Below are 15,495 nucleotides of genomic sequence, written 5' to 3'. Positions count from 1 at the left end.
CTTGATGACCACATTTGTTTTATGACTCTTGCAAGATGCTGTCCCCCAGGTTGTGAGGACAACCAAGGGAATCGTTGGGTTGTCCCCAGGATTTGTAGATAAGCCACATTACTACTGTAAACCAGTTCACAGGTGGTATAGGACTAGTGATAACCACCATGGGACATCTTTTTAAAAGTGGCTTTTTTTGGGTTAAGCTTGCAGAAGTGTTGTAGAATGTTTACTTCCTGGGCTACGAGCGTTACTGGGGCACACTGGCCCAGAAGGAGAGGTAAGGACCTGTTGTTGACAGGGATGCCAGTATCCCCAGCAGCTCGGAATGTTGGTCTAATCTGCAGTAGAACACATTTAGCTCATTAACCAGTTGGATGCTTGGGGACACCCTGAGGCCTTTCCATACCATAAGGTTAAGGGTGCTTAACCTTAACACCTTAACTATGCCCTAACCTTAAATCCCCCCCTCGCCTCAGTGCCCCCCCCCCCCCTCGAGGATGCCCAACCTTGACCCCTGGCGTCCTGTTTAAAAGGGTGCCTGTGTGACAGGACCACCTGCTATGTGAAGTACGGCTACAAATAGCAGGCAAGAAGCATCTTTCTACTGCTCTGGTGAAAAGAAGCATCGGACAATAAAAAGCCATTTGTGTCTGTATAAGTTTTATGTGTGGTCCGGAGGGCTAATATTCTCCCAGCATTATTATGATTACTGAATCATGCAAAATCATTCACGTGTCCTCATGCATTAAACGATCAACAAAGCTAAGGGACGATTTCCACTAGTGCGAACTACTGCCCTGCGCAGTAGGAGAGCCTGGGACAGCAGCGGAGAGCGGAGCGGTCAGCGTGGGACAGTTGGCTGCAAAGGGCTGGAGAAAGCCCCAGGTGAGTAAAGCTGATTTTGATTTTTTAGCTGGTGATTTCTTTAAAGCTATTAGCATTAAACGGTATGTTGAGATCTGGAAGTAGGTTTTTCTGTTTCTGTAGTCATACATGGGTTTATTCCTTATAGGCGTTTTGTCCCAAGACTATTTTTGTTTTTTTTTACTGTATTTTTTTTCTCTGTTTCCGTCTGTAAATAGCAATAAAATGTTCCATATTTCATGGCTGCTGTTTTTTTTTTGCTGTGTAAGTTTGTGTTCTTGCGACACACAATCTCTCTATACAGCATGGAAATGAGTCCATCACCCTCTCTAACTTCCTTGTGTGACCCACAGTAATTTACTCCACTAATAACCTCACTAACTCTATACTTTGTCTTGTTTTACATATTTTTTTTTCTGTAAAGTACAATTTTCTTATCAAGAATGTAAATTACATTTCCCTTCTCTCCCCGTAATTAGTTGTGCACCATTCATGCATAATTTAGTTTTTAAATAAATTATACGCAGAAGTCTGGATAATTGGAATGACCAACTGCTATGAATCAACTTTACTTGTTATTTTTTACCTTCCTATTAGAAATGGAGTGTTTTTCTGAGCCTTAATGAGATGAATTATTATGCTCGCAGGGTACGGCACATCAATAGATCATTTGCGTGACAGCCGCTCTTCACCTCCATCTTCTGAGCCAAACATGAAGGTTTCGGGTAAACTTTGTAGATACGTAATCATTATGCAGTGTTTCGAGGGGGCTATAAATCTTTTAAACCTTATAATGTATCATTTTTCGTAGGAGGTACGCCCAGTTTGCGAGGAGAATTTGTCATGGTTCATTTACATGCTGAACCTTGCCGATTTGCGTATTTCCAAGCTGTAATTCTTAATAAAAGTGATTTTATTTTTGTTTTTTTTACGGAAGTTTGACAGAAGTCACCTTTACCTTCTGCTTTATGTCCTGTTTAGTTTTTTACAGGAATATGTAAAGCTAGTGTCACAGTCAGTTTAGGCAAGAGCCCCAAGTCCCTGCTCTAAATCCGGCCCCTGATGCCACCTCCCTGCCCCCCTTCTTCTATCTTTACTAAACTTTCGTCTATAAAGCCTTCATCAGACTGATTTCAGTATGAAACCTGATGAAGGCTTCATAGCTGAAACTTTACTGCATTTCTTCCAAGATCACCAATAAATGGTATCTTCCTGATTCAAAACTTCTTGCTTTTACCGATGACTAACACGGTACAACACTCTACTGCTTATATCTACACTTAAAGGATACCCGAAGTGACATGTGACATGATGATATAGACAAGGGTATGTACAGTGCCTAGCACACAAATAACTATGCTGTGTTCCTTTTTTTTCTTTCTCTGCCTGAAAGAGTTAAATATCAGGTATGTTAGTGGCTGACTCAGTTCTGACTCAGACAGGAAGTGACTTCAGTGTGACCCTCACTGATAAGAAAAAAGTTAAGTACCTACATCATGTTTGAATGCACGGAGGACGCCATCCGCGCCCTCCGTGCAGTTCCGCCGGGTCCCCACAGTTCAATCGCCCTCCCCTAGGCCGCTCCCGACCCCACAGCCCGGGTCGGGCTCTCCTGCCTCTTGTAAAATGGCCACCAAAGCTGGCTGTGGCTGCACAGTCCGCATAGACGCGAGTGCGGCTGCGCAGCTCTAGGGCCTCCCCCCCGATCCACGCACAGTAGCGGGGACCCGGCGGAACTACACGGAGGGCGCGAATGGAGTCCTCCGTGCATACATGATGCAGGTACTTAACTTTTTTTTTTTTTTATTTGGCCTCGTAAGTCCTTTAAAGTCTGAAATTCCAGAAGTGAACCGGAGGCGGGGCCAGAGCATCAGTGAGTGGCTGCGCAGGCAGAGGACGTCTACGGGGGACCATTAGAAGCTTCAGGTAAGTTCAACTCATTTTCCCCTGACCCCCCTACAGTATTCCTTTAAAGTGGACCCAAACCAAACATTTTTTTAATTCAAAATATTTAGTTGCACCACGCTGACACATACAAAGATAAATAAACACTCCTTCAAGCCTATGAACATTTCAGCGCATGCTTTTCACCCTTCTCTTTTCATTACTAGGGTTATACAGGTGGCAGCCATTAGCATGCCCATCATTGAGCCACCACAGTTGACTGCCTGGAGGACATCCGGGGCACCCCAGAATAGATCCGGGGCACGTGCCACTGACCATTGGGGCTAGCAACGCCCCTGCTGATATGTAAGATAATATAGCTAAATTAACAGTGTGAATGGCTAGACCCAAATGGTCTAGTACCGTTGCACGACCTATGATTGGATGTATCAAGTGGCCTTTGATTGAGTTAGTAATATGGGATATGACATAGAAGTTGCAGTGTACCTAATGGATCAATAAAATAGCCATTATGTGTCACATGTTTGCTTCTTACTCTGTACAGCGCTAGAAAGCATGTTGGCACTTTATGAATCAATAATAATAATATTAATAATAACTGATCTTTTTAGCTTATCTCAGTACCTTATGTAATTTAAGGTAATACTTTCTCTATGTATTATAAATATAACACATAATTGACCTCATATTACTTGTGATCTGCTTCCTGGCTTCTACTTCCTCTGCAGTGGCAAAGTCACACAAGATAGAAATATGGGATCAACGCTTTTTTGTTTATAGCAAGAAAGACAAGATATGTAACAGAAAATAACAATTATTATACTGCTATTAACCACTTCCCTACCATAAGTTTTTTTCTCTTAAATACCAAAACAATTTTCACTTCACGCTCCTCTCATTTATTTGCCAATAACTTTAACACTACTTATCACATTGAAATGATCTCTCTATTTTTTTTTTTTTTGCCACAAATTAGGTTTTCCTTGTTGGGTATTTTTTTGTAAAAATGAATTTATTTTGTATGCATTTTAAAGAGAACAAGAAGAAAAATAAATGAAAAAACAAACAAACATTATTTATTTCGTTTTCAGCCAATATAGTTTTAAAATAAAATGCGCTATTTTAGATAACACCCACACATTTTATGTACCCATTTGTCCCAGTTATTACAACATTTAAATTATGCTCCTAACACAATGTATGGCAATAATATTTTATTTGGAAATAAAGGCGTATTTTGTTTGATATACTATATCAAGAATTAAAAACCCTTATTTGCAAAAATAACAGTAACATACCCTCATCACATACATATTAAAAAACAAGACACAGAACATTTATATAGTGCTTTTCTCCTTGCAGACTACCAGAGCTGCTTCCACAAGGGCACGCTCAGTAGGCAGTAGCAGTGTTAGGGAGACATGCCCAAGGTCTCCCTAATGAATAGATGCTGGCTTACTGAACAGGAAGAGCCAAGATTCAAACCCTGGTCTCCTGCGTCAGAGGCAGAGTCCTTAACCAGTACACTATCCAGCCATGTAAAAACGTCCCTAAGGAACTATCTATGGTTTTTTTTTTTAATTATGTCACTTTTTATTTTGGTAACTATTTGAGTCCCATGGGAGAAAAGCGCTTTACAAATGTTATTTGTTATGTGTTGTTGTTGTTGTTGCTGTAACTATGGGGTAGGGGTGAAAGGGGTCAAATACTATTTTTTATAGATAGATATTACGATATTGGGCAACCTTGTTAATCGTCATGATTTTCCTGTATAAATTGGTTGTTATGATAAAAAATGTCAGTTAAATATATCATATAGGACAAAAAGTAGGGATAATAAAAATTGCACCCTGCACGAAGAAAACACAGAGACAACAGGAGCCCAAATGGTGCAGTATGTCACAGTACCAGAAGCCTGTAAAATATGCGAATGTATTATACTCACAAAGGTGGGTTGCAGAAGGGCAACCGACCACTAGAAGCAGGTGGAGATGTACAACCCCGACTCCACTCGGGTGACCAGACGGAGCTGGTGATGGTCGCACTCTTGATAAAAAGCAAACCTCAAATGACCTAAACTGGTCAAAGAGGGTTGATCCCCCTCCAAAAGGAGGGTGAAGGCACAAGGTAAAGGGGGAAGAGGCGCCCAGAGCAGATAAAATACATTAAAAACAAATAAAATGAAAAAAGTGAGGTGGCTTACCTCAATGAAGACAAATTCACGTATTAATAGAATTTTATTGCACTGGCAACGCGTTTCGTGGGTGCATACCCACTTCCTCAGGCCAAATAGCAGTGCCTAATAGTGCTTAACCAGTGCCTAATAGTGCCTAATAGTGCTTGTAGCCACAAATAAGGCGCCTCCAGAGGCGCCTTATTTGTGGCTACAAGCACTATTAGGCACTGCTATTTGGCCTGAGGAAGTGGGTATGCACCCACGAAACGCGTTGCCAGTGCAATAAAATTCTATTAATACGTGAATTTGTCTTCATTGAGGTAAGCCACCTCACTTTTTTCATTTTATTTGTTTTTAACGTATTTTATCTGCTCTGGGCGCATCTTCCCCCTTTACCATATCATATAGGAGACACACACAGTGATATTTGAGAAGTGAAATGAAGTTTATTGGATTTACAGAAAGTGGGCAATAATTGTTTAAACAAAATTAGGCAGGTGCATAAATTTGGGCACCACAAAAAAGAAATGAAATCAATATTTGGTAGATCCTCCTTTTGCAGAAATTACAGCCTCTAAACGCTTCCTGTAGGTTCCAATGAGAGTCTGGATTCTGGTTGAAGGTATTTTGGACAATTCCTCTTTACAAAACTTCTCCAGTTCATTCAGGTTTGATGGCTTCTGAGTATGAATAGCTCTCTTTAACTCACACCACAGGTTTTTAAATATATTCATGTCTGGGGATTGAGATGACCATTCCAGAACATTGTCCTTGTTTGTCTGCATGAATGCCTTACTGGATTTTGAGCAGCGTTTAGAATCTTTGTCTTGTTGAAAGATCCAGCCCAGGCGCAGCTTCAGCTTTGTCACTGATTCCTGGACATTGGTCTCCAGAATCTGCTAAAACTGAGTGGAAATTATGCGTCCCTCAGTTTTGACAAGATTCCCAATCCCTGCACTGGCCACACAGCCCCACAGCATTATGGAACCACCACCATATTTTACTGTAGGTAGCAGGTGATTTTCTTGGAATGCTGTGTTGTTTTTCCTCCATGCATAACGCCCCTTGTTATGCCCAAATAACTCAATTTTAGTTTCATCAGTCCACAGCACCTTATTCCAAAATGAAGCTGGCTTGTCCAAATGTGCCTTAGCATACCTCAAGCGGCTCTGTTTGTGCTGTGGGCAGAGAAAATGCTTCCTCTGCATCACTCTCACATACAACATCTCCTTGTGTAAAGTGTGCCGAATGGTTGAGCGATGCACAGTGACTCCATCTGCAGAAAGATTATATTGTAGGTCTTGCTGCTGGTGTGTGGGTTGACTCTGACTGTTCTCACCATTCACCGCTTCTGTTTATCCGAGATTTTTCTTCGTCTGCCACTTCAAGCCTTAACTTGAACTGAGCCTGTGGTCTTCCATTTCCTCAATTTATTCCTAACTGTGGAAACAGACAGCTGAAATCTCTGAGACAGCTTTCTGTATCCTTTACTTAAACCATGATGGCGAACAATCTTTGTCTTCAGGTCATTTGAGAGTTGTTTTGAGCCCCCCATGTTGCTACTCTTTTAGAAAATTAAAAGTCGAGGGAAACTTACAATTGACCCCCTTAAATACTCTTTCTCATAATTGGATTCACCTGTGTATGTAGGTCAGGGGTCACTGAGCTTACCAAGCCAATTTGAGTTCCAATAATTAGTTCTGAAGGTTTTGGAATCAATAAAATGACAACAGTGTCCACATTTATGCACCTGCCTAATTTTATTTAAACAATTATTGTGCATCTTCTGTAAATCCAATAAACTTCATTTCACTTCTCAAATATCACTGTGTGTGTCTCCTATATGATATATTTAACTGACATTTTTTTATTGTAACAAGCAATGATTTATACAGCAAAATCATGACGATTACCAAGGTTGCCCAAACTTTCGCATCCCACTGTATTTTTTACTTTTACCATGTGAATGAACACCGACATCTCACTGATGCCGGCTTTCGATCATTACAGGCACTTTGATCCGCTTTGGGAACACATGCTCCCATTCACTGATCATGGGACGGCATAATGGCGATGGAGGAGAATGGGTGGGCTCACAAGCGGCAATGTAAATAAATAGATACACATATCTACGCCCCTGGTCCACAAGTGAAGTTTTCTGGGGCATTGATATGCGTACCAGCGGTATTGTATCGGTTAGGACTGGCTCGTCCAATTAAATTACATAAAGTGTTATTTTTGCAGGACCTCTTTATTCCAGCTTAGAATACAAACAGCTGTTTCAGGCGGATTTAGCCTTTATCGTTGCAAAGGTATTCTGAGCTGCGCAGAGGCGACACGTGATTGGCTGTCCTGAATGAATACACATCCTTGCTCTTTACTCTTGCCTTATTAAATAAACCAATCTAATTTTTTTTTCAGAAGTGGCTATTTCTAGCTCTCCATTTTCCCGCATGTCAAATAATGTCAAATCCTCGGGCTCACTTTTATTTGCTCAGCTCCAATTTCAATATCACTTCTGCTCTGCCTCGCTTTATGCAAAGTTTCCCTCATTTTCCTATTTCTACAGAAATACATTCTAAGGCTGTCATATTTAATAAAAGTATTTTCTTTTTTTTCAGCCTAGGTCAATATAAATGAGTTTTCTTAAGCCCCCATGATTACTGTCTGTATTATATTACATAAGACCTTTACTAGATAATTCATTAAACTTTGAAGTGGGTGTTCAACTTTAATTAACTGCCACTTTGGTAAAGGTGCTGCGCCATTTCTATTGGCAGTGAAGTAATTATCAGCGCAAGATAAGAGGAGGGAAGCTGAGAGGCCTGAAATGGAATCAAAATGTAAATTCCGTTCACGGAGGACGGAGATGGAATATAAGTAATTGAGGGCTTTCTAAAGAAAAATCCATTTACTCTTATAGTGTATATTTTATTTATTATTTTGTTTCTGCTTCAGGCTATCCATTCCTATTTAAGTGGATTTGATACGTCTATTAAAATGGCCCTAGATCTATATCAAAGATTTGTCTTTCTCTCCACTCGGCTTTATTTTATACAAATTAACTTTTATAAACACTTTCTCTTCCTGCAGAAAGAGTGACTGCGGCTGGTTTACTTTTTAAGCTGATAAACTGTCTTCAAAATTTGTTAACTCATAGCTTAAAACACAAGACACTTTCCTAGTGCTGTAACCACTCAGTGCAAGAGCTTTCTTCTGTCTGTGTATAAGCCCCCTAGTCAACCAGGATCAACCTCAACCCTTAAAGTGCATCTGAGATAAACTTTTATTCATTGCATAATTGTGCTCCTTACATATAGTTTATAGGGCATTCCTCAAGCCAAATGCTATTTTTTTTAATACTCTAATTCCTTATAAACTAAACAAGCCTCGCCCACAGCTTCTCCAAAACGCCAAGGCACTCAGTCCCAGGTAGCAAGGGCTTATGGGAGCTCAGTCTGGGCAGGAGGAGGAGGGGGAGGTTACTAGCCATTGATGGCAGAGAGGAGGGGGGGAGTGAATTTTTCACAGGCTGAGGGGTGGAGATGCAGTTGCAGATTACCTGTGTAATGATGACAAACAGAACATGGCCGCTTTCATTGTATCACAGGAATAAATCATCATTAACTGTTGAAGCTGTATGCAGCCAGATTTACTGTGAAAACTATCTAAACTTGAGATAAGATATATAGACAAGTTACTTGTTATAGTTAGTTTTTCATCTTGAATCCACTTTAAGCAGCCGATTTTTTAAAGGGAACCTAAACTGAGAAGGATATGGATTTTTCCTTTTAAAAATAATGCCAGTTGTCTGATTCTCCTGCTGATCTCATGTTTCTAATACTTTCATTCACAGCCCCTGAACAAGCATGCAGATCAGGTGCTCTGACTGAAGTCAGACTGGATTAGCTGCACGCTTGTTTCAGGTGTGCGATTCAGCCACTGCTGCAGTCAGAGATCAGCAGGACTGCCAGACAACTGGTATTGTTTAAAAAGGAAACATCCATATCCCTCTCACTTTAGCTTCCCTTTAAGATGCTTGCAGGGTGCTCCAGATCAATTTATTTTAGCACTTTTTTAATTCCTTATTTGTTCAATTTCCTTTGCTTCTAATTAGTACTGATGTAATGTGTATGAACTGCTTTCAGTTTCTGTATTTCCTGCTAGCAGAGGAACATCAAAGCATTCCAAGAATTTACAGCACAACAAGGTCTGACTGAGGTCAAAAGCAGTGAACTTATCTCTTACAAGATAGCTCTAGTCTATTGAAGCTGCTAATGGGTTAAAGGGAACCTGAAGTAAGAGCGATATAAAGACCATATAGAGGCTATTTAGTTCCATTTAAGCAATGCCAGTTGCCTGGCAGTTGTGATGATCATTCTGGCATCGGTAGTGTCTGAATTACACACCTGAAGCAAGCATGTGGCTGATCTGCCAGAGCCTGAGCAGTAAGCCGCCACTGCACACTGACGAGCCCCATTGCAGCAAACCCACTTTAATGTTGATGAAACCTTCGGACCTCCTCTGAAGGCTTCAGAAGTATCAGCAGTACGGAGCCTCTCATCTTTGGAAGTCCTCTGAGAAACAAGTACTTCTGATGCCTTCCAAGGAGAGCCGAAGACACAGCCTGCGGGGGACAGCAGAGAGGACTGGGAAAGCTCTATAGGATCCAGAGCCTTCCCTCTTCTTAGGTGAGTATGTAACCTTTTTTCACTAGCTGACTACAGGTATCCTTTAAGTATAGGTACACTAGCACTAATAGTTGCTGAGTAAGTTAATTAATAATGTTAACTTGGAACTTAACAGCTGTATGAAAATCAAGTTATAATTCTCATTGTTGCTTTTGTAGGTGCGAGTCTAATGGATGACGCCAGTCGGTACTTCTGGTTCCATCACTCTGAAGGGGACACCATGACAGTGCAGGACCCGGCATGGATGAATCTGTGTGCTGCCATCTGGACCGTCGTGGCCTACGTGGTTGCTGACCTGGAGGAGATGCTGCCGAGGTGATGAGAGGTTGCCATACACCCCGCAATGTGAAGACGTTTGTCTATCTGCCTCCTCTTTTGTATTCCAAAATCTTTTTTAATTTTCTTTTTTTAATTTTATTATAGCAAACTTGATTATATCTTTTTATTTCACTCCCGTTGGAATATCACTCCTATGCATATATTTCATTTGTTTATGTTTTTATTTTATTGTCCAATCTGGTTGAATTTCAGTATAAATTCTACTTCTGCCTGATTACTTGAAATAAAGAAGCCGATCTGCGGCTTACTGTAATTCAGTTTATTGCTCCATTTTTTTTATATGCCAGGCCTTCCGGTGAACTTGTGCAGATCATCGTTTTCTGCATGCAGTTTTACATCTCTTTTTATGTTTTTGTGTTGCTGTGATTTTATCATTATGACAGTATGTGACAAGATGGGAGCAAAGAAGGCATCAATGCAGTGCAGACTGCCTAGCTTGCAGCGCAGTGCTATACAGTATTTACAGAAGACCTCAGCCAGTGAAATGACAATACAGGAGATTCTCATTTTGCATGTTTCATTTACACAGATCTGAAATCTTCCAGAGCAGTTTGATATACGAGAGTTGCTTAACCATTTCCCTACCACAGGTTTTTTTCTCCTTCGAGACCACAGCAATTTTCACATCACGCTCCTCCCATTCATTTGCCAATAATGTTATCTCTACTTGTCACACCAAAATGATCTATATATTGTTTTTTTGTTTTGTTTCTTGCCACAGATTAAACTTTCTTTGGGTGATACTTTTTGCTAAGAAATATTTTATTTTATAAATATTTCACAGGGAAGAAGAAGAAAAAAATTGGAAAAATTCATTATTTCTCCGATTTTGGCCATTATAATTTAAAAATAAAAAGTTCTTCTGTAGATAAAACCCACACCTTTTATTTGCCCCGATTATTACAACATTTAAATTGTGTCGCTAGCACAAGGTATGGCAACAATATTTTAATTTTAAATAAAGATGTATCCTTTTCTTCCTTGTGTTTTGTGTATGCTGTATATATAATTACAACTGCTCATTTGCAGTTTACAAGGAAATAATGTGTGTATGTGTTTACTTTGTCAATGACCACCGGCATCTCATTGATGCCAGTAATCATTGATTGATCATTGATTGGCTGACATTGATCAGCTTTGGAACAACCGTTCCAATTCACCAATCGTGGGCTGACAGCGGCGCGTATGTGAATTGCAGCGAACTCAGAGAGACTCACATCTACACCCCTGTGCTGGAGATGAAGTTCTCAGGGATGTAGAAAAGCGTAGCATAGATAGAAAGTTGTAGGTAAAATAACACAAGATATGCAGATGCACTTACGAATGTAAAATGTGAGAAAAAAACAATAATGCCCAATGCATGCGGGTCTTGTATCTCAAAACCTTACAGTATATTACTCTATATATGACTACAAATACACAGTGGCCGATATGCAATTAATGTTTTCTCCTGCGTTATCTCCTAGGAGACAATTTTCATATTATCTTTAAAATAACCTTTAAGCATTCTACAAATAAAAAAATGTACTTAAAAGTTGGTAAAAAGTAATATCAAAACAAGTACTGTGTAGAGAGGTTCACAGAGATTTAGTACTGTGTAGGTGTGAAAAGAGATTTAGTACTGTGTAGGGGTGAACAGAGATTTAGTACTGTGTAGGGGTGAACAGAGATTTAGTACTGTGTAGGGGTGAACAGAGATTTAGTACTGTGTAGGGGTGAACAGAGATTTAGTACTGTGTAGGGGTGAACAGAGATTTAGTACTGTGTAGGGGTGAACAGAGATTTAGTACTGTGTAGGGGTGAACAGAGATTTAGTACTGTGTAGGGGTGAACAGAGATTTAGTACTGTGTAGGGGTGAACAGAGATTTAGTACTGTGTAGGGGTGAACAGAGATTTAGTACTGTGCAGGGGTGAACAGAGATTTAGTACTGTGTAGGCGTGAACAGAGATTTAGTACTGTGTAGGGGTGAACAGAGATTTAGTACTGTGCAGGGGTGAACAGAGATTTAGTACTGTGTAGAGAGGTTCACAGAGATTTAGTACTGTGTAGGGGTGAACAGAGATTTAGTACTGTGTAGGGGTGAACAGAGATTTAGTACTGTGTAGGGGTGAACAGAGATTTAGTACTGTGTAGGGGTGAACAGAGATTTAGTACTGTGTAGGGGTGAATAGAGATTTAGTACTGTGTAGGGGTGAACAGAGATTTAGTACTGTGTAGGGGTGAACAGAGATTTAGTACTGTGTAGGGGTGAACAGAGATTTAGTACTGTGTAGGGGTGAACAGAGATTTAGTACTGTGTAGGGGTGAACAGAGATTTAGTACTGTGTAGGGGTGAACAGAGATTTAGTACTGTGTAGGGGTGAACAGAGATTTAGTACTGTGCAGGGGTGAACAGAGATTTAGTACTGTGTAGGCGTGAACAGAGATTTAGTACTGTGTAGGGGTGAACAGAGATTTAATACTGTGTAGGGGTGAACAGAGATTTAGTACTGTGTAGGGGTGAACAGAGATTTAGTACTGTGTAGGGGTGAACAGAGATTTAGTACTGTGTAGGGGTGAACAGAGATTTAGTACTGTGTAGGGGTGAACAGAGATTTAATACTGTGTAGGGGTGAACAGAGATTTAGTACTGTGTAGGGGTGGACAGAGATTTAGTACTGTGCAGGGGGGGACAGAGATTTAGTACTGTGCAGGGGTGAACAGAGATTTAGTACTGTGTAGGGGTGAACAGAGATTTAGTACTGTGTAGGGGTGAACAGAGATTTAGTACTGTGTAGGGGTGAACAGAGATTTAGTACTGTGTAGGGGTGAACAGAGATTTAGTACTGTGTAGGGGTGAACAGAGATTTAGTACTGTGCAGGGGTGAACAGAGATTTAGTACTGTGCAGGGGTGAACAGAGATTTAGTACTGTGTAGGGGTGAACAGAGATTTAGTACTGTGTAGGCGTGAACAGAGATTTAGTACTGTGTAGGGGTGAACAGAGATTTAGTACTGTGCAGGGGTGAACAGAGATTTAGTACTGTGCAGGGGTGAACAGAGATTTAGTACTGTGCAGGGGTGAACAGAGATTTAGTACTGTGCAGGGGTGAACAGAGATTTAGTACTGTGTAGGGGTGAACAGAGATTTAGTACTGTGTAGGGGTGAACAGAGATTTAGTACTGTGCAGGGGTGAACAGAGATTTAGTACTGTGCAGGGGTGAACAGAGATTTAGTACTGTGTAGGGGTGAACAGAGATTTAGTACTGTGTAGGGGTGAACAGAGATTTAGTACTGTGTAGGGGTGAACAGAGATTTAGTACTGTGTAGGGGTGGACAGAGATTTAGTACTGTGCAGGGGGGGACAGAGATTTAGTACTGTGCAGGGGTGAACAGAGATTTAGTACTGTGTAGGGGTGAACAGAGATTTAGTACTGTGTAGGGGTGAACAGAGATTTAGTACTGTGTAGGGGTGAACAGAGATTTAGTACTGTGTAGGGGTGAACAGAGATTTAGTACTGTGTAGGGGTGAACAGAGATTTAGTACTGTGCAGGGGTGAACAGAGATTTAGTACTGTGCAGGGGTGAACAGAGATTTAGTACTGTGTAGGGGTGAACAGAGATTTAGTACTGTGTAGGCGTGAACAGAGATTTAGTACTGTGTAGGGGTGAACAGAGATTTAGTACTGTGCAGGGGTGAACAGAGATTTAGTACTGTGCAGGGGTGAACAGAGATTTAGTACTGTGCAGGGGTGAACAGAGATTTAGTACTGTGCAGGGGTGAACAGAGATTTAGTACTGTGTAGGGGTGAACAGAGATTTAGTACTGTGTAGGGGTGAACAGAGATTTAGTACTGTGCAGGGGTGAACAGAGATTTAGTACTGTGCAGGGGTGAACAGAGATTTAGTACTGTGTAGGGGTGAACAGAGATTTAGTACTGTGTAGGCGTGAACAGAGATTTAGTACTGTGTAGGGGTGAACAGAGATTTAGTACTGTGCAGGGGTGAACAGAGATTTAGTACTGTGCAGGGGTGAACAGAGATTTAGTACTGTGTAGGGGTGAACAGAGATTTAGTACTGTGTAGGCGTGAACAGAGATTTAGTACTGTGTAGGCGTCTTTCAGTTACATGTGGAATAAAAATGTAGATATTTCTGATAATTACAAGGAATGTGGCAACAATGGGTAAATGAAATAAACATCTTAATACAAGCTTTCACACATTTAGGCCTGGTGCACACCAAAAAAAAATGCTAGCAGATTTTGCAGCGCTTTTTCTTCTTTTTCTGTAGCGTTTTAGCTAGCATTTTGCGGTTTTGTGAAGCGTTTTTGGTGTAGTAGATTTCATGTATTGTTACAGTAAAGCTGTTACTGAACAGGAGAACAAAAAATAAATCGTCCCCCCTCTGGTCCTGCTCCCATTCATGGCGCCCTGCCCCCACCGCAAATTGAGCCTTCAGAGAGGAAAACCGTTCCCCACGCTATTCAGAGTTTCTCTAGCAGGCTGCTCGCTCTGGCTGCTCCCATGAGTCGACTCATGAATCAAAGATTGCTGCCCTAGATTCTAGGCCAGCAATCTTTGACTCATGAGTCGACTCATGAGTCGACTCATGAGTCACAGGAGCAGCCTGCTAGAGACTCTCTGGCAGAGACTCGTCTCTAGCTGGATGGGAAGTCCGGCTCACTAAAGAGCCGCAATGAAGAGTCGAATGCGGCTAGGGGATGACGTGCTGGGCTATCCCAATGTAGAAGTAGGCGGGGGGGGGCGAGTTCCCCTCCATGTGGTTGTGCGCTCTTTTTCCAGATATCCACAGTTATTTTTTCTATATTGAAATCCCTTTTTTATGTTAAATCTATTTTCTACGTTTTTACTGTTTCATTTTCTCTGCTCAATGACACATGCATTGAAGTATGCCAGAGCGCAAATCCATGAACTATTCACCCTTTTAATCTCTTTCCTGCTCCCAGAAGCCATTTACTGACAGGAAAGCTGTAATTCCTTATCAGTGAGGGTTACTCTATAGTCTGGCCCAGTCCTGACCCGGACAGAAACTGGCATTTGCATACCTGATGTTTAACTCTTTCAGGCAGAGAAAAACCAAAAGAACACAGCATAGTCTCATAGTCAGAGCCACGCGGTCGTAAATGAGTTAAACGGCCACATAGTCATCTGTTGCTCTCTTCAGGTTAGTACAGCATCACAAATTAATGTTCATCATCATTAATCCTTATATTGAATACAAATCATTTTTGTAGACGTCCTTCATAAAATATTCAAATTAGTCATGAAAATAAATCGAGATATAAGGATTCTAATCAATAGGCACATTATAAAACATAAAAAAGATAAAATAATATAAGATCACTTGTCCATAGTAATAACATGGTTGAAGACTATCTCCAGATTGTGACCAGATGGGCACAGCACAACCAGACGATGGATCCACCTGGCCTCACTCTGGGAAAGGCGTTTGACAATATTACTTTCTGTCCAATGTCTTTGCATTACTTTCTCTTCAATGTCTTTGCAATCGTTCAACTCCAA

At 40.9% G+C, this 15,495-nt stretch overlaps 1 protein-coding gene across 3 annotated transcripts in view; it reads left to right on the top strand.

Annotated features, from left to right (window-relative positions):
- Window positions 1–10,722, top strand: part of CPQ (carboxypeptidase Q) — a 576,560-nt gene extending 565,838 nt beyond the window's left edge. For all 3 annotated transcript variants that reach the window (XM_068237698.1, XM_068237697.1, XM_068237696.1), the window contains exon 8: window positions 9,789–10,722. In XM_068237698.1, the coding sequence (XP_068093799.1) occupies window positions 9,789–9,949 (161 nt within the window). In that variant the 3' untranslated portion in view covers window positions 9,950–10,722. The remainder of the gene's footprint in view (window positions 1–9,788) is intronic.
- The last annotated feature ends 4,773 nt before the right edge of the window (window positions 10,723–15,495 follow it).

Source organism: Hyperolius riggenbachi, chromosome 5 (assembly GCF_040937935.1).
Source record: "Hyperolius riggenbachi isolate aHypRig1 chromosome 5, aHypRig1.pri, whole genome shotgun sequence".
NCBI classification, from domain to species: Eukaryota; Metazoa; Chordata; class Amphibia; order Anura; family Hyperoliidae; genus Hyperolius; species Hyperolius riggenbachi.
This window is presented reverse-complemented; position numbering and strand designations above follow the sequence as displayed.